This window comes from Lonchura striata, chromosome 2 (assembly GCF_046129695.1).
Source record: "Lonchura striata isolate bLonStr1 chromosome 2, bLonStr1.mat, whole genome shotgun sequence".
NCBI classification, from domain to species: Eukaryota; Metazoa; Chordata; class Aves; order Passeriformes; family Estrildidae; genus Lonchura; species Lonchura striata.
The window spans coordinates 83726549-83744117 of record NC_134604.1 but is presented as its reverse complement, the minus strand read 5'-3'; the positions used below and the strand labels follow the sequence as shown (position 1 = coordinate 83744117).

The window sequence follows — 17569 nt, the reverse complement described above, 5'->3', positions numbered from 1 at the left end:
CCTCTCCCACGGGGGAGTGAGTGCCGGTGGCCCCGCTTGTCCGTGACACCCTCGCACCACGCACCAGCCCGCACAACAATCCTCTACGAGCCCTTGCACGCACAGACTGCATGAGAGAGGCACAAGCGGCGTGTCGTGCCAGGATCTTTCCTCAGCCGTACATTACTTCCCCGTATATCGTTTGCCTTTATTATTTATGTGGTGCCGTGTGATATACATTAGAGCCTCGGATTTGATTGGCGTTTGCGATGACAAGACCTGTTTGTTAAGTTGTAAGGCTTCCCCCACTCCCTCACTTGTTAAACGAACTCTAGAGGAAGGATGCCACCGAGACACGACAATATAATAAATGTCAGGGATATCCGCAGTGCCGAGATCAAATGATCAATCCTTGTCCGCTAGATAATCATTTTAAATTCGCACAGGGGGAGATTGATTTTTTTTTAAAGCCCTTTATTAATTGCTTCCTCGATTATTATTTTTCCCCTCCTCCTGTGGAAGTGTTAACTCTGGTGCTGGGAGCACCTTTGGATTAATTAAACGTATTTTTAGTGTTTTAATGTTCTGCTAATTTTCAGAATAGTCTCACACACCCCCGGAAAAGAAACAATGGCCCCTTGCTCCAACAAGGAGCCTGCTTTGGTTGCGATTCAGAGCAGAGGGTGGCGTGATGATGAGCTCTGATTATCTCAAACTCGAGGCGGGGGAACTAGAAGGACGTAAAAAGCCAAACGACCAGAAGACAAAATTCCTCTAAATACCGAATAACCATTCGCGTTAAAGCCCGAAGAGAAGAGAGAAATAAATAGCTGGGAAGTCGGCCCCGCATGGGGATCAAACAGTGCGAAGAGGCGCTGGAAATGCCGGCGCTGTTATCTGGAGACGAATTTCAGGCAGCTCTATTCAAGTGCACAGAATAATAATTATTCCAGGAGTACAGCAAAAATAACTGCAGCCTACCAAGAACAAGGTGGGGAAATTATTTCGAGTTCTATGTTAAATCCAGCAGGATATGTTTCGTTGGGACGAAAAAAAATTATAAAGGTTTAATTCTCTATTTGTCGTGTACACACTCCCGTGTTAACAAATTATTCCTCTGCTCCATGCAGCAGGATAGCTCGATATCCAGAGAAACATTTTAGATAATAATTTCCCCCTACAGTACCTTCAGACAACATAATAACAATAAACAAGGAGACAGATCCTGCAGTGTTCGCATACATCTGGAGAAACTCCCTACCTATGGATACCCCACAGACAAACAGCCCACTCCAAATCCTCCGAACACACCGACACGGATCTCCGAGGCACCTCGCAACTTGTTTGGCTGCAGCACACGTCCCCCTCCGTGCACCCACCCACCCACCGCCAGCCAGAGCAGGCAACACTTCTAAGCATCGTTTTTGTTTCGCCGGTTATTTTGACCGTTTAATTAAGAGAAATTAGCTAAATAGCAAATCAGGTAGAATTTCCAATGATTACAAAAAATGCACTTCTCCGGCTTTTTATTCATTACCTTTTTTATTGAACACTCATTTTCCTTTCCTCTTGACAGCGATACATTAAATTGCAGGAGCCCAGTTATTTGGTTAGCTGTGGGTCCGTTTTTACTCACAGTGTTGCCACGCACAGGATATCCTTAAAATCAATTAAGTCTTCTTCGACTCTCATTTCTGCAACCCATTTACAGAATGTAGATACCTATTTTCATGTTTTCCTCTTCCCCCCTCCCTCCTTTTTATTCCTCTCTCTCTCTCTCTCTCTCTCTCTCTCTCTCCCTCTCTCTCTCCTTCTCCCTCTCCCCCCCTCCTTTTCGCTGTTGCCTCTTTGCCTCCCTAAATCAAGGTGCAAAGATGCCAAAGAGTGATGAAATGAAAAGAAAGCCAATTGCTGGACTGAGGTGGGGGAGATAGCTGCTTGGAGTCCGCCTGCGACTATGGAGCAGTCAGTAATTGCTGGAGACAGGGAGAGCTGGGGGTTGGGCTGAGGTAGCCATGTATAAATAGTGTGATCTCAAATTGAAAGGCATAAATAACAGCAGGAGTGATCTAACCCTATACAGCCCATCTTCTACGTGCAAAAACAGCGTGCGGAGGACTGCCACATCTCCGATTGAAAACAAGTGGATCTCTGTGGATAAGATCACCGGGCAGCCATGGAAGAACTTACGGCTTTTGTATCCAAATCTTTTGACCAGAAAAGCAAAGAGAGCAGCAGCGGCAGTGGCAGCGGCAACAAGAAGGAGACGATCACGTACAGGGAAGTTTTGGAGAGTGGGTTGGCTCGCTCTAGGGAGCTTGGAAACTCTGATTCTAACCTGCAGGACATGACCGAGAGCAGCAACCATTGCCCGGTGCATCTTTTCAAAGACCACGTAGAGAGTGACAAGGACAAACTGAAGGAGTTCAACACGGGCAGGACGGCGGAAGGTAAGAGCAGGGCTGGAAGCCCTCCGCCCCGCGCTTCTCGCCGGCAGCCCCGGTCCCCCCGTCAGCCGCCCCCGGCTCTCCGCAGCGGGGGCGACGTGGTCAGCGCGGCCCCGGTTCCGGCCCCGGCCGGGGGAGCGGGATCGCCTCCCGCATCCTGCTTCCCTCCTGCGGCCACCTCCCTCCCGCGGCGGCGGGAACATGGGCTTAGGAACACGTACTCCTGCATGCATAACGTGAGCGTAGCCGTGAAAAACAAGTCACAACTTCGGTCCTGCCCCCCCGCCAGCCCCCGTTCGCATCCGAAATCGATCCGGTGCGTTAGGCGTTCTCTCGCCTGGGGGAAGGGGGCAGCGCAGCACGTCAGACGTTTTTGTCTATCTGTGTATTTTTGTACGAGGAAACCTTGTCCGGGGAGTTTAGTGCCTTAGGAGACCTGTTCTTCCTGCTTCCGGGCAGTCAGGATGCTGCTGCTTGTCCCGGGAGAAAGCGGGGGGCGGAGAGGGCTCTCTCTGGACATTTTGCCTTGGGTCGGTCAGCCTGTCCTACTCAGAGGCTCCGACCGGCGGGGACGAGAAGCAGGAGAGGAGCCCGGCCGTGGGGCAGCTGCCCGGACCCGGTGAGACAGAACCTCGCTGCGGCGAGAGGCACCGGCCCACTGGTCCCTCGGTCCCCTGCCAGTCCTCTCACCTGGGCCAGGGCAGCTCAGCACCCCGCCGACCGAAGGGCAAAACGCCATCCCTTCTCTAAGCAAACAACGATAATTTAAAAAAAAAAAAAAAAAAAAAAAAAAAAAGCATATTTTTAAAAGCAAGACAACTAAAATTCCCGCACAGGCTCACAGGGGAAGGAGAGAATGAAAAGGACGGGGGGATTAGAAAGTTGAGAAAGTGTCTCTAGGCAAGTTAGACAGGTGGACCTGCCTGGGGAGCTACTGGCTAGCTTGGGGTAATAAAAACCGGTTAATAGGTTGGGGAACAACAACCAGCCTTTCAGCTGTTTCCTACTATTTGATCTTGTTTAATATAACACTGGGAGATTTAATTTACAGCCCAAACTTTTATTTAATCCTTCTCTTTTGTACCTGCTCCCCAAACAGAAGAACGGGGTATAATCCCATATTCGAGTACCCATATTTCTGCACATGCCAATACCACTCCGCTCTGCTTATTTTCCTTTTCTTGACGAGAGATTGAAAATCGACGAGATTCAGTTTAAGGGAATCATTCGATGCAGGTGATGATTAAAAAAAAAAAAAAAAAAAAAAAAGAAAGCAGGGCAAGCTTCAGGAATTAAAAATAGAATGAGAAGGAACGAAAAAAAAACCCCTCTACTACTCTTCCTTTTTCCCCGTCAATCGAAATTCTGGTTTGTATGTTTAGCTAATCTAATCTACGGAGAGGGGCTGGGGGTGGGGATGGAAGGGAGGAGTTGGAAAGAGCTGAGATGCTTGTGACAGTTTAAATTCATGCCAGGTTTCAGTCTAATTTCAACTGATTCCGGCGTGTGATTTCAGTCCCACCGATATGCTAGTTAATATTTTATACCTATCACGGACATGCTGTAGCCTCGGAAAAGAGACAGCTTTTGAACGCCTCTGATTTTCCCATGGCATTTGCTGGGTTAGCACCCTCGTCTTTTCATAGGGATTCCCTTTACAGGAGAAATGAGAACAAAACGCCATTAAAACCAACGAGCGAATATCCCCATCCGGAGGCTAGACCCTTCCCAAAGTTTCATGCAGCCAGTATCAGCCCAGAGCCCGGGGAAACGATCACAACCAGGGACAGTTTTCATTTTGGAAGTGAAAACGAATGCTTCGGCTTGGGTCCGGCCTGACTTAAGCCCAGATGCAGTCCAGGACGCTTTATTGCGTTTAATTAATTTACGATTTGCAGTTTATAATTTGCATTTTGGGATGCTCCGAAGTATATAGGTTAATATATGTTCATGAGCGCATTTCTCTATGTGTATACATGCGTATATGTATATAATACCTGTGTACTTGGTGAGGAAAAAGGGAATTAATTCGGCATCATGCACAGATGCAACTCGCCCCAAATCCACACCACCCAGAAAGTGAGGCATGACGAAGGACAGGCTCGTCCCGGGACTCCGCTGGATGCGCACCCGGCGGGGCGCCCCAGGCATGCAGGGGATCCCGGGGAACCGGTTCAGCCTAAAGTGGTGTCCCTAGCTCCAGCATCTCTTCCTCTTTTCGTTAGCTGGATTTGAAAGAAGGACAGTGCCTTAGGCCTCCCGACATTAAGGAAAAGGGAGGAAAAAAATAATAATAAAAATGTATGAAATAATATGCCAAAGCAAAAGAAATCTCCCTACCCAAGGCATAAAAGGGGAACTGTTTTACCACTGCCCCACAGCCTCCCCTCTGCCCGGGACAAGCATTCTCAGCGGCTGCCTCTGGTCGCAAGCTCTCCACAAGCCCTGTTAGAGACCCTGAAGGTTGGGAGGGTTCCTGCTGTTTCGGAGGGGCTGGGAGTGACCCATGGCCCTGGAGCCCCCTGTCCCGCACAGGGCCGCTCAGGACGGCCTTCCCCGGGGTTTCGACCTGCTGGCAGGTATTTTGGGAGAAAGAGGGGTGTTAAGGAGAAGAGAGACGGGCGGTCTCTGTCTCATGCCCAGGGAAAGTTTCTTTTACGAGGCGAATACTATCATCGTGGCTTCATCATGACGGCGGTAGGGAGCTTCTTGCATAACCCTCTTTGGGAGAAAATGTCGCCGGAGAAACCCCCTTCCCCCACCTCTTCCCACTGCCTGGAGATATCGGGGGGCCGGCGATTTTCCTACCAACCCCTTCCCCGAATTTCCCGTACCAGCGGCACGGCTTCCTCCTAACCCTGGAAAGAAAATAAAATTTTATCTATCTGTATAGTTTTTCTGATGGGGCAACAGAGAGGCAGGGCAGCGCGGCTCCCTTCCTCCCTCCGGCCCTCGGGCGAGCTGCCCCCTGCCCGGCGCGGAGCCTGTAGCGGAGCTCAGCCCCTCTCGCCCCTCCGGGCCTGCCCGGGGACCTCCTGCCCCCTCCGCCAGCTGCACCCGCAAGTTATGCTGAGTTTGGGGACGAAGAGGGGAGGAGGGAGACCCCTGTGTGAGAGAATTTCGAAGAGGTGCGAGGGGAGGCTCAGCGTCGTTTTCTTCTTCCCCCTCCCGGCAGGGATCTACGAATGCAAAGAGAAGAGGGAAGATGTGAAGTCGGAAGATGAAGACGGACAGACCAAGCTTAAACAAAGGAGAAGCAGAACCAATTTCACACTAGAGCAGCTGAACGAGCTGGAAAGACTTTTTGATGAGACTCACTATCCGGATGCCTTCATGAGGGAGGAACTAAGCCAGAGGCTGGGACTATCTGAAGCTAGGGTTCAGGTAAGAGACAAGCTCTGTTCCTGGAAACGTGCTCACCTCACTTCCTAACTGCCAGCGGATCCTAGCACAGTGCCCCGCTTCATGCAGAACGGGGAGGTGAAGGCAGAGGTGACACGTGTGATGGGAAAGCTGTTTGCAAGTCTGCTGTACCTGTCCTGCCAAACAGTTATTCTGCTCTGGGAATATCTGCCTGTGTCTAGCGTTTCCTAGGAAGGTGGTTTAAATATATATATATATATATATATATATATATATATATATATATATATATTTTTGTATGTGTGTGGGGTAGGGTGGTTGCGAGGTGATAGTGTTGACAAGTCTCTAGTAATTGAACAACTTTTTTTTTATTTATTTCTTCCCCCCCCCCCCCCCCCCCCCCCTTGCAAACGTGCCAACGTGCCATTTATTCTCCCTTTATCCTTATTTTCTTCCCGCTTTTTCTATTATGGGGCCATTATGGGGGGAAAAAAAGAGAAAAAGGCCAGAAAACAATCGCCTGAATAAGGCTAGACAGTTTGGGTGCTGAGGGACGGGATTAGCCAGAGCCGGGGGAAAGGTGCCGGCTCTGATTCGCACAGCAAGCGTATGAATGCATGCCACCCCATCTGGTGGAGGTTCCCCCCGTCCCTCCCATCCTACTTCAGAGACAGCTAAATGCCAATTAGACTTCGAAATCTTGAAAATAGATCCGGGTTGCTGTAGTCCTGGGGCCACCAGAGGTGTCTGTTTGGGTGGCTCCACATCGATTATTTTAAAATTTGATTTTCAGTTTGATGCAGAGGAAAAATACTCCCTCTTCCCCCAAGCCAACTAGGGAATGCTTCCACCAAACAGATGTCATATTAAAAAAAAAACAAAAAAAAACAAACAAAAAAAAAACCCAACCAAACAGAAAACCCTAAACCAAACAAAAAAAACCCCAACACAGAAATAATTAACAAAAATCTACCTAGAAAAAATAAGATCAACCTGTGGCTCTCTGAGCAGGCCCAGAGCAGGAGAAACCTGAAGGAAATCTCTTCTTAGATTAAAATTCTGTACTTGGCCTAGCAGACACAAACCAAACTAAAACTCAAGAAGAAAAAGTCACCAAGGCAACCCCACCACTGAACAAAACGCCTTCACACCGTGGAGATAAGAGATGCCCATGTATATGTATATTTGCCTATAGGAGTGTGCGGGTAGCTACACATAGGCGTGGTGGCTCTGTGGGCATAGAGGGACGCCTCCATGCCTTGACCTCACTCCCGGGGCACAGCGGGAAGCAGAGAGATAGGGCCCCGAGCTGGAGTGGGGAGAGGGGTCGGCTTGAGCCCTTCCTTAAATGTGGAAGGCAAGCCGATACTGCACACTGCTCAGCCAGCATTTGTCTGAGCAAGACACTACCTGGCTTTAAACAACTGTCTCCTGGAGGCAAATCCTGAAATAAATGGAGTACCTAAGATTTTTTTTTTTTTTTTTGTCTTCTTTCAAAAGGTTTCAAGGTTTTATTCTCCCTTGAGCTCCTCTGACTCTCAGTACAAACTGAGCAGGGCAAGGGATGGTGCCAGGCATATGCCTTAGGAATGGCAGCTTGCAGGGAATATTGCAGGGGTTCAGAGTGCTGCTGGCCTACTTTGTCCTGGAAGATTGATCTAACCACACCATATAAATTAATGAAAAGATTAAACTTTTGCTGAAGGGGACATCAACTCTTATGTCATCTTCCCAGATCTTCTTACTTGGGCTCTGTAATATCTTTCCAAGGCCTTGATGTACTGTTTCTATAAAAATAAATTACTTGTAATTGAATTCTGCACTCTTTCTTTCAAGTACTTTATTACTGAGGAGCACCTTAACAGGATGTTCATAGTTACAGGAAAATTGGTACTTCAAGTGCTTACAGATCTTAAAACACCACACACACACACACACACACACACACACACACAGAATAAAAAAGAAAAGCCCCCAAAAAAATCAGGAGGAGATTATGACCGAGGTTAAAAAAAAGTATTTATTAATTTTATAAAAGAGGTTTGTGTGGATTAAAAAATATCCCTATACATAAAATAAGTATAAAGAGGAAGAAGAAGGAAAATGGATAATTAATTAGGAAATAAGCAGACAGTTAATATCAATCAATAAGTGGAAGCAGAAAAAAAAAAAAAAGAAAAAGGCAGAAAAGGGAAAGGTTTTTTTTTTTTCCCCTAATACTTTCAGAATTGTTCTCTAATTCCTATCTGAACCTCTTGTCCCTTGCTGTTAAAGGATATAGTTTCAATTTAGCGTGGAAATTTGCTGTAAATAAATTGAAGCTCCTATGGTAGCTAGTCCTTATTAACCTTTTATTTTTAGTGCTGTACTGGAAACTCATATCACCCAGCTGTCAGGGTTATAATTGAAAGTTATGAGACCATAGTGAGGAGCAGGCAGTAATTCAATTACAACAAATATCTTTGGGTTTATGGTGCAGGGCTAAATTAAATGTCATTATTCACTGTCTCTAATGGAAATCAAAAGGAAATCAGATTAGAGCATTTGTGAAAGAAATCACTGAGTGATCCTTAATGAAGAAATAACTGTCTAAAACAGTGTACTGTGCTTTACTTAGCATATTCATGACTAATTGGAATTGATCGCGAATCACACCAAGCCTGATTTATTATCGCTTAATGCAGTGGCTAATTCATCACTTTTATTCCTCATAACCTTATTTTTTCATAGCTAAAGGGAAAGGCCACTTCGTTTTCCAGATTTAAATATAATTTCGGTTTGAAAGATGTTCTGATTTGCAAGAGAAGTTGTTTAAACGCTGCTTAAATTTCTTCTGACAATTTACACTGCTTTGTCGAGGCGGGGGGGCATGGGGAATACACACAAGGAGATTTCCTGCAAGGATTTACCACAGTAAAAAGAGATGTATTATTGTCGCTACAGCTCGATAATATTTTGCATGCTCATATTTAAATACATATGTACATGTGTATAAATCCCAAACGGTCCGGATAAAAAGGAGAAGCGATGCACGTTGCTAATATTTGCGTATTGCTGGTAAGGAAAAATAGGTTTGTGCCGCTCTGTGCTGTGCAGGGCAGAGGGGCGGCAGCGATGCCCTCTTAGCACGGGGAGGGTTGCACTGGCGACAGCCGTCAGGGACAGGAACCAGGATTCGCGGACGGGTGGGTGGGTGGGTGGGTCGGTCGGTCGGTCTGTCTATCTGTCCGTCGGTCGGTCGGTCCGTCCGCACCCGCTGCGCTCCGCAGTCCCCGGTGCGCGCTTCCCCCACAGACACCCTAGGCAGGAAAAATGGTGCGCTAAATCAGAGAAGGCCAATTCCTACTTAAGAAAATCACTGAGGTACCCGAGGTAATTAATGCCTTCGGAAGCCTTTCTTTGCACTAATTACTCCGTTGTAAATGACCATCATTAAGGCAATTGAAGAAAGCTTGAAGGGAAAATTTGATGTAGGAAGTGCAGTTAGTATTAATTAACCGTATGATCTCTTGGCAAGTGGAAGAACATCAAAGGTTGTAGGTGTTTACTTAGCCACACGATTTTATCAGCGGTGAAAGTCAATGTTTGTCCCTATTTGGTAGGTTTTGGTGAAAAGATAAGGATACGCAAAATATTTTGGCCCGCTTTTCTGATAATGTTTTGGGGAGACCTATTAATCAACCACGGCGGAAGGGGAAAAGTAATGAAGGTCTGAAATGCCCCTGGAAAAGAGACGCGGGAAGCGCAGTGGCAACTGCAAAGTTCTGCGATTGTTTGAGCGAGAACGGCTGGAATTGGGGAAGCATTATCGAATTACAGGCATTCCTCGGGTAGGGGTATGAGCACTTCTTTACATCCCAACCTGCAAAAGATGCTGCTCTTGTCTGGCCAGAAGTCCGCAGAAGCAGATTTTGTTTTCTTTAACATTTAGGGAACGGGGAATGATTCTGACCCTTTCGCGAGGTTTGAGTGTCTCGCATCTTGTCAGAGATCATTGATTTTAATTCCAGCTCGGGAGAGGGCAGGAGATCTAGTCTCTTGGGGGCCAGACCCTAGAGTCTGATCTGGCACACGCTGGCTCTTCCCAGGCTTCTTAAGATGATTAGGAAGGGTACGAGAGTCCCGCCCGTCCTGCGGGTGGTCTTACTGTAAGTGTCGCTCCAGACGGGTGGCAGAAAGACTGCCACTGCCTGCCCAGGGGACACGGAGCCCTCCGGGACCGGTGCTACGCGGCAGGCTCCTGGCTTCTGCCTCTGCGAGAGCGCTTCCCAACTCCTAGGTTCAACTGAGGGACCACAACAAGGAGCAGGACCTCCCGTCCAAACAGCCCCACAGCATCACAGAAGGGCTCACTCCGGCTGGGATCGAGATCATCCCCTCGACTGCTCCCGAGGGGAGACCTCAGCAAAGCTGTGCAGTCTCTCGCCTCACCCCCCCTCCATCTCTAGCTCCTGTAATAATGCTCCCTTAGCACATGCCTAGGCCACCTCAATTTTTCTGTTGTTGTTTTGTTTTTGTTTGCTTTTTCTTTTCACAGGTCTGGTTCCAGAACAGGAGAGCAAAGTGCCGAAAGCAGGAAAATCAGATGCACAAAGGTGGGTTAGGGGTGCGGACTGGCCGGGGGCTGGCGGCCTCGGAGCCCCGGGGCGTCTTCGCCACTCACCCGGCCCCGTCTCTCTCCGCAGGTGTGATCCTGGGAACCGCCAGCCATTTAGACGCCTGCAGAGTAGCCCCCTATGTGAATATGGGAGCCCTGAGAATGCCTTTCCAACAGGTAGTTAGCTCCGGTTTTATTTTACTTTCCCTCAGTAAGCTCCGACCCCCATTCGTTTGCACGGGAGGAAGCCGGACACGTTTACAAGTGCCATTTATATAGAAGTTGGCACGTATTAAAAACAGGCTGTAAAACTTGGTGAAGGAGCCCTCGCCCGGCTTTCGGGAGCTCAGCGCTCCTCGGGACCGAGCGGGGGGTCCCGCGGCCCGGGAGGCGCCGGCGGGGCTGAGGCCCCTGCGCCGCCGGGCGATGGGCTGGCACACGCCCCAGGGCCGCCCGCAGACCGGACCGGCCTCCCGGGGCCGCATCGCCTTCCCCGGGCGGGTGGGCCCGGGAGTGCCCGGACAAGCCCGCCCGCCCTCTGCGGGGACAGAGCGGCTCGGTCCCGAGCGGCCCGGGGGCTTGGGTCTCCTCCTGGCGCGGACAGCGCTGCGGGAGGAGGCTCTTCCACCCGCTGGGCGAAACCATGAGGGGCCGACCACGCCGACCCTTGCGCTATAGTTCCCTCCTCACTCCCGGGCGGGCTGTGGAGATCTGTCCTTTTCCAATGGAGCGACCACCCGGAGGTGGGAAGCCTGCACTCAAATGCTCTGCCACCCTGATGGTCACCCAGGACAGGGGCAATGGCAGAGCTCAGACACCGACGCCACTGCGGGGCCCGGGTCCGTGCCCCAGCGAGGCGCAGCCACCGGGGAAGGCCGCTGGGGAAAACCGGGATGAGGGTGATGAAATTCCATTCCCGCTTCTAGCCGGTTGTAACCCTCCCTCGGTATTTTCTTTTTTTTCTTTTTTTCTTTCTTTTTTTTTTTTTTTTTTTTTTTTGGTCAATTAATCGGGGAATTGATTTTTTCCAGCCCAAAGGGATCCTCTACCACCTTCTCCGTCTCGGAGACACGTGGAGCTGACAGATTAATTGTATTGATTTTTTAAAAGACATATTTGGACCAAAATAATTAAATACATAAATAAACTCTCCCCACTCCTCCCCGAACCTACCCGAAGCTGAAATCTCTCAGTCAACCCAATGTGTTTGTGTAGGTCTAGAAAGCTCCAAAGCAAACACTAGCCGGGTATAGAAAGGGACCCACGGCCAAAGAGTTTTTAGGAAGGTATAAATAAACATCCCTGGGAAAAAAAAAAAAAAAAAAGAAAAAAAGGGGAAAAAAAAAAAAAAGCTATGTAGCACTTGTTGGCTCCCGTGCGTTGGGTCGCATTTATTTATTTATTTATTTATTTATTTATTTATTTGAAGCCATCAGGAGGAGGGTTAAGCGTGTCTCTGTGCCCTTGGTGGAGCAAAGAGCGGAGGTTTGCCGCCGTGACTGCGGCGGTCGCTCCTCTCAAAAGTTGTTGGTCTTTTCATCGGCCGGGCTCCCGGGCAGGGTCGGGGCTGGGGACGCGTGGCCGGGGCGGGCTGGGGGCTGCGTGTGCCTCGCCGCGGGCTCGGGGCTGACGCCGTGTCTCTGCCCCGCCGCCAGGTCCAGGCGCAGCTGCAGCTGGAGGGCGTGGCCCACGCGCACCCGCACCTGCACCCGCACCTGGCGGCCCACGCGCCCTACCTGATGTTCCCTCCGCCGCCCTTCGGGCTGCCCATCGCCTCCCTGGCCGAGTCCGCCTCCGCCGCCGCCGTGGTGGCCGCCGCCGCCAAGAGCAACAGCAAGAACTCCAGCATCGCCGACCTGCGGCTGAAGGCCCGCAAGCACGCCGAGGCCCTGGGGCTCTGACACGCTTCCCCGAGCCCCCCATCACACCCCGCCCCGGGTGCCCGCGGCGGGCGGGCGTGTGACCCGCACGGACCGCCGCTCTGCCCCTCCGCTCCTCCTCATCCTCCTCCTCCCTGGCTGCAGGGCGCGCAGCGAGCGCTCCGGCCGCCCTGCCGCCTTATCTCTTTTTAAATTTTTTTTTTGTTTGTTTTGTTTTGTTTTTGTTTCTTTCCCCTTCCCCGAGGTCGCCCGCTCGGCCCCAGGGACTCGGCGGCCGGGAGGTGCCGCGTGGCGCGGCGGGGACGCTCCGCCCGCCGCGGGCCCCCGGACACAACACACGCGAGCAGCAAACACGCACCCGCCCGCCAGAGACTCCTCGGAGGACAAAGTAGGTGGGAGGAGAGAGAAAAGAGAGTTAAAAAAAAAATATAAAATGAGAAAAAAAAAAAAAAAGGAAACGATCTCTAAATTATGTTAATCTGTGAACATTGGGGACACTTTGGATTTTTGACCCTGGCAAAAGTGATCGCTCCGGCATAACGTCATCTGCTGCTGTCAGTTTTGCTACCTTGTGCATGTGTCAAACTAAACACGTTTTGAAGATCAGAAATATATTAGAACAAAACTAAACAAAACAAATAGTAATAATAATAAATAATAAATCCTTGGGGCTGGTCTCCATTAAAGATGACATTTCTTTGTTGCCAACAGTATTATTTCACTGCCATGAATCTCTTCCATCACTGAGGAGCTGCTGCTGCTGCAGAACTGGTTTGAATTTAAATGTGGAATTTCAGATCTGAGGCAAGGCAGATTTTTATTTTCCTTCTTTTCTTTCCTTAAAAAAAAAAAAAGAGCAGCAATAACAAAAAAGTGTGTGTCTCAAATGGCTACGTCTTTTGAAAAGAGAAAAAAAGAGAGAATAGAATTTACTAATTGTTAGTGATAACTTGAAAGATGGGAACAATAAGAAATGCACCTGTTTGCCAGAATTGTGTGAACTCAAAGAGATGTATTGTGCCACAGAAACAGGTCAGTTTTTCATTTTTCCCCCCAAATGCCTAGATCTTTGAATCAGAATCTCACCGTTTTACAGGATGTAGAAAGAATGAATTTTACAACAAAGATGGACATATGGTTTTAAGGCATAATACTGATGCAGCATTAATTTTAGTGAAATGCAATTAAGTGCAGTAAAGTGCAATACTGTAAATATTATAGATTAAAAAAAAGAGCCGTACTTATTCCATTATCAACCAATTCTGCAAGATCCATAACTTAAATCCTTTATGCTCAGACTGGTGCATTGCAGCTCCTTGCCAAAATGACAGTCCGAGTCTTCTAGGAATGGATAAAACTATATGTGTGGGAAAACGTAGATACTATGATTTCTAGTCAACTTAATGTGCCATATTTCTCGGAAGCAAGCTGAAAAATCTGTAAGACACTTTCACATGGTTTTAGGTAAAAAAGCAAAACAACAACAAACCCAAACAAGTTAAAATAATCCATAGAAGTGTTCTGTGGAAGAGGACAAGTTCAATATTTGGCCATTTTAATTTTTGCCTGTGATTTGGACACCAAGTATTAAGTTAATGCTTAAGCAAAGAAACGACGACAAATTCAGCAAGGATAGAGAACAGGGAAATCCTTTAAATTGTATTACCAAAGTGTCTGGGTTTACTGATCCTCCTCTCCAGTTTTACTTTTTTTCTGTTATTCTCTTCTAATTAGGTTTGGATTTAAAAAAAAAAAAATTCTGAGGAGGAGAGAGGAAGGTACAAATAGTGGTCTTGTCTTCATCTAACAAGATAGTTATTTGTTGCCTTCACTACCAAGGTCTGTGTTGATGGAAGGTTATCCTCTGAATAGCACCGTTATTAGGCCTGCTTTTTATGTCTCATTTAGCAATCCATTACTACTTTTGGCTTTTGCTGATATTTATCAAATCAAAATATTACTGTAGGACAAAAATTCATGCTTAGGATAATTTTTAGAGACTTTTCTTGTTTTTGTCACGTTTTTTTCTCCTTCAAATTTTGATATTTTCTAGCAAAAAAATTGTCTGGAATGTCAAAATTGCGCCATTTCCCTTCTATTTATTATGTGAGAAGTAGTTAATGTCTTGGATTTGCTGGGGCTGATAAAAGTTGCCTACCTTTTTTACCTCTCTGTGAAAGTCTAGTACCTTTTTAAAGCAAGGCCAAAATGTGTAAGTAGCATTACTTGTTCCTGAGAAATACAGAGCAAATCTCAGGCAACTAACAATTTCTTAATGAAACAAAACATTGTCTGGAAAGTAAAATGTTATTCATGATGATATCTGAAATTCTAGCTAGAATAAGAAATATTTGGTGTGGTTCTAGCACTTCTAAAATGCTGATCTGAAAAATAATAAACATTAGTAAAAAGATGGTTTAGGCTAAAGTAAGTAACTTGTTTTCCTAGACACCCACATCCATCGAAGGAGAATTAGATACATGGTGTTGAAGACCAAAGGCATAGAGCTATCGACTGAGTGGGGGCTGCTTGTTATCTGTACCTCTAATCTGTTAGCCTTTCAAATCCTCTTTTGAGGATTTGAGAGAGGCTTACATGATTATTTTGCAGTCCTGTAAAATAATGCAGGACTTTCAGGGAGGAGTGATTTTTACCCTCAAATAATTCCATAGAGTGAAATTGTTGAAGTTACAGGGTTGGGATGTGAATTTTCTCAGACATCCAAGTGAGATGCTGAGAAGTGCTACCAATCTCACAGTGTTACAGATTACACATACAGCATCCACATTGTATGGGAAGGAATAACTTTCTGCCTTTGTTATTTTACTAGATATAAAAAGAGCAAAAAATGCCTGTACATTTCTCTCAGAAATTTTCTTCTTTATGGTATTTGAAACACAGTGGCAACATAAATAAAATTCCCTGCTAAGATGAAACAAGGCTGGTAGTGTAGCATACATCTTTCCAGAATGAAATACTTTTACTTTTTTCTGAGTGTTTTCAATGGATGTCTCAAGGACAGTCCTGCTCTCTACCACAGAAGGGAAGAAGGTGGCAAGATTTATCAACATAGGATACTTTGAAGGAGGTACCACAGCTCAGCCTGGGGAGAGGGGCAGGGTGCTGCTGGGAATCTACCAAGGTGATTCATGCTGCTCTTGCTTTTCATTTAGCATGAAAGGAAATGAAAAGCACTGTGTAGGGGCTGATGCCAAAAGTGGTTCTGCTTTGCTTTCATGAATGGACCGATTGCATTAGTGGTGGTGTAAAAGCTTTGCCTTGTTTTGGATGATACGCACAGGTGACCTCCTCTCCTTGTCATCTTTACATCAGTGGGAAGAAATGAGGCATCCTACCTGGCCTACCATGTATTGGACTGTACTTTTCTTTAAGTGTGGCTCCATTCATCATGTGGCACTCCAGTGATCCATACAAGTTGGGATTTGGACCAAAGCATCTACTCCATCTCTGTTAATGTGTGGTCTCTTTTTGTTTATTTGTTTGTTTTTGTTTTAATTGTTTTCTAAAGTAGGTTGGAGGTTGAAGAAAACAGTCATGGTCCTGAGGTGCTTATTGAAGTTTAAAATACCATAATTGTTTGAAATCCTCAGGCATGCCAAGCCGCATTTACTGTCCATCATCATCAAGCCTGATCTTTGTGTAATCTTTGATTTGAGAAGTGTGAGATTTCCAAGATCATCAAAACAACAGCCACTGAGCAAAATTTCCTTGGAGGAGGCCTCCATTTAGCATATGTGGATTGCTAAAGAATCTTTCTCAGAAGATTTGTATGGTATTTGAAAAATAACTTGAATGAATACCAAATGAATAATGATGTTTATACGCGAGACTATAAAAAAGGCATCATGCCTTAAAGGGGCACCTTTATAATGGAAAGAATAGATTAAGAATAGGTTCTGTTTTTTTTTTTTTAACTGTCAAATAAGTTAAAATACTTCATTCATCTGTACCAAAATAGCCAGCTAACTCCATGGCTCATTTTTATTGACTTGGGAATATGTGAAAAAAAATTTACTGAAAGTTTTTTTGCTTTGTAGGGTCATATAGATGTAGTGACATTTTGGTTAATATCATAATACTTAGCACTTATATAATATTCATTTGCAAAACACTGTATGTAATGTCTATTATTTAATCCTCACCCATTATAAACTAGGTAAAAATTGTTGTCCCCATTTTTGTAGAAATTAAGGCATATAAATGAAGGGCCAGGTTCCATCACCCACTGTCAGCACTGAGTATGATTACTTTTGTTTTTGTAATGTAGCAGCATCCCCCAGGTCATAATCTGACATGAGCTTTGTGGTGGTAGACAACGTTTTACATAGCCAGTTCTCCTTGAAATTTAAACTCTGTATCTGACTTCAGCAAAAGTTTTAAAGGGCAAATTGAATGTGTTTTGGAATGTCAGAATGTGCCTGTGAGTTATTTCCACAGAACATGAAGTTACTGTCCAATTCTCCGACCCTGTATGCCAGCGAGAATTCTGTTTGACTCAATGCTTGTATCAGTGCTAAGACTAAAACCAAATTTCCAAGTTCCCAACAGCATGCACAAATTGCTAGGAAACTCTGATTTCCAACTTCCTCTACTATAAATTTTTCACACAGACCAAGTGTACAGATGTCAATTCTTTGCATGCTTTATCTGCTATGTCTTTTAGTCCTATGTTTGCCTATAAAATAATAATAAGAGTTGATTTTGAATTGACATAACATTGACACATTGGGACTGTTGACTCAAATCAAATAGACATGTAGTAGTGCAGAAATCCAGATCCCTAAGGCAAGCCCAGGTTATGGATTTATTTATATTTTTTTTTTGTGATGAAAAATGTGCATGTTTTCTGCTTGTTTAAGTGTGCTAGCCAAAATAATTTTTTTCTAAACAGATAATTTTAGTTTTTGGAAGCATTATTGCTTTGGAGATGGCAGGCTTTTTTTCCCCTTCAGTTTGAGGAAAACTTTTAAAGTATAGGAAAAAGAGATAACACGTTTTTCTTAGAAATGTGTTTATTTTTATAATATCTAATATCTAATGATCCAGGTGGTGATTTTGTTATTGCTACTTTTACACAACTCTATAAAGTGCACACAGCCAATATGGTTGGAAATTTTTTGTGTTCCTGTTTAAAAAGGGTGGTTGAAGTGCCCCACTTTTCATCTGTGAGCAACCTTCTCATCCCATTATATTGTTTTCTTTCCCTGATGCGACAGCATTTTCATGGCAAAAAAGTTTTCAAAACAGCTGTAGATAACATGGCAACAGCTTCTCATTTGGTC

The 17569-nt window shown here is 46.0% G+C and overlaps 1 protein-coding gene across 1 annotated transcript; it reads left to right on the top strand.

Annotated features, from left to right (window-relative positions):
- The first annotated feature begins 2043 nt into the window (after nt 1-2043).
- SHOX (SHOX homeobox) lies at nt 2044-12287 on the top strand. Its single transcript, XM_021546614.3, has 5 exons — nt 2044-2429; nt 5602-5810; nt 10327-10384; nt 10475-10563; nt 12042-12287. Exons 1-5 carry the CDS (start codon nt 2156-2158, stop codon nt 12285-12287), a joined length of 876 nt encoding a protein of 291 aa, XP_021402289.1. The 5' UTR covers nt 2044-2155.
- The last annotated feature ends 5282 nt before the right edge of the window (nt 12288-17569 follow it).

Excerpts from the sequence above, each read along its gene's own strand:
- SHOX (XM_021546614.3), top strand. The coding sequence starts at position 2,156 with ATGGAAGAACTTACGGCTTTTGTATCCAAATCTTTTGACCAGAAAAGC. Across the intron at positions 5,811-10,326 it reads TATCTGAAGCTAGGGTTCAG|GTCTGGTTCCAGAACAGGAG; the intron begins GTAAGAGACAAG and ends TTCTTTTCACAG. Across the intron at positions 10,385-10,474 it reads GGAAAATCAGATGCACAAAG|GTGTGATCCTGGGAACCGCC; the intron begins GTGGGTTAGGGG and ends CTCTCTCCGCAG.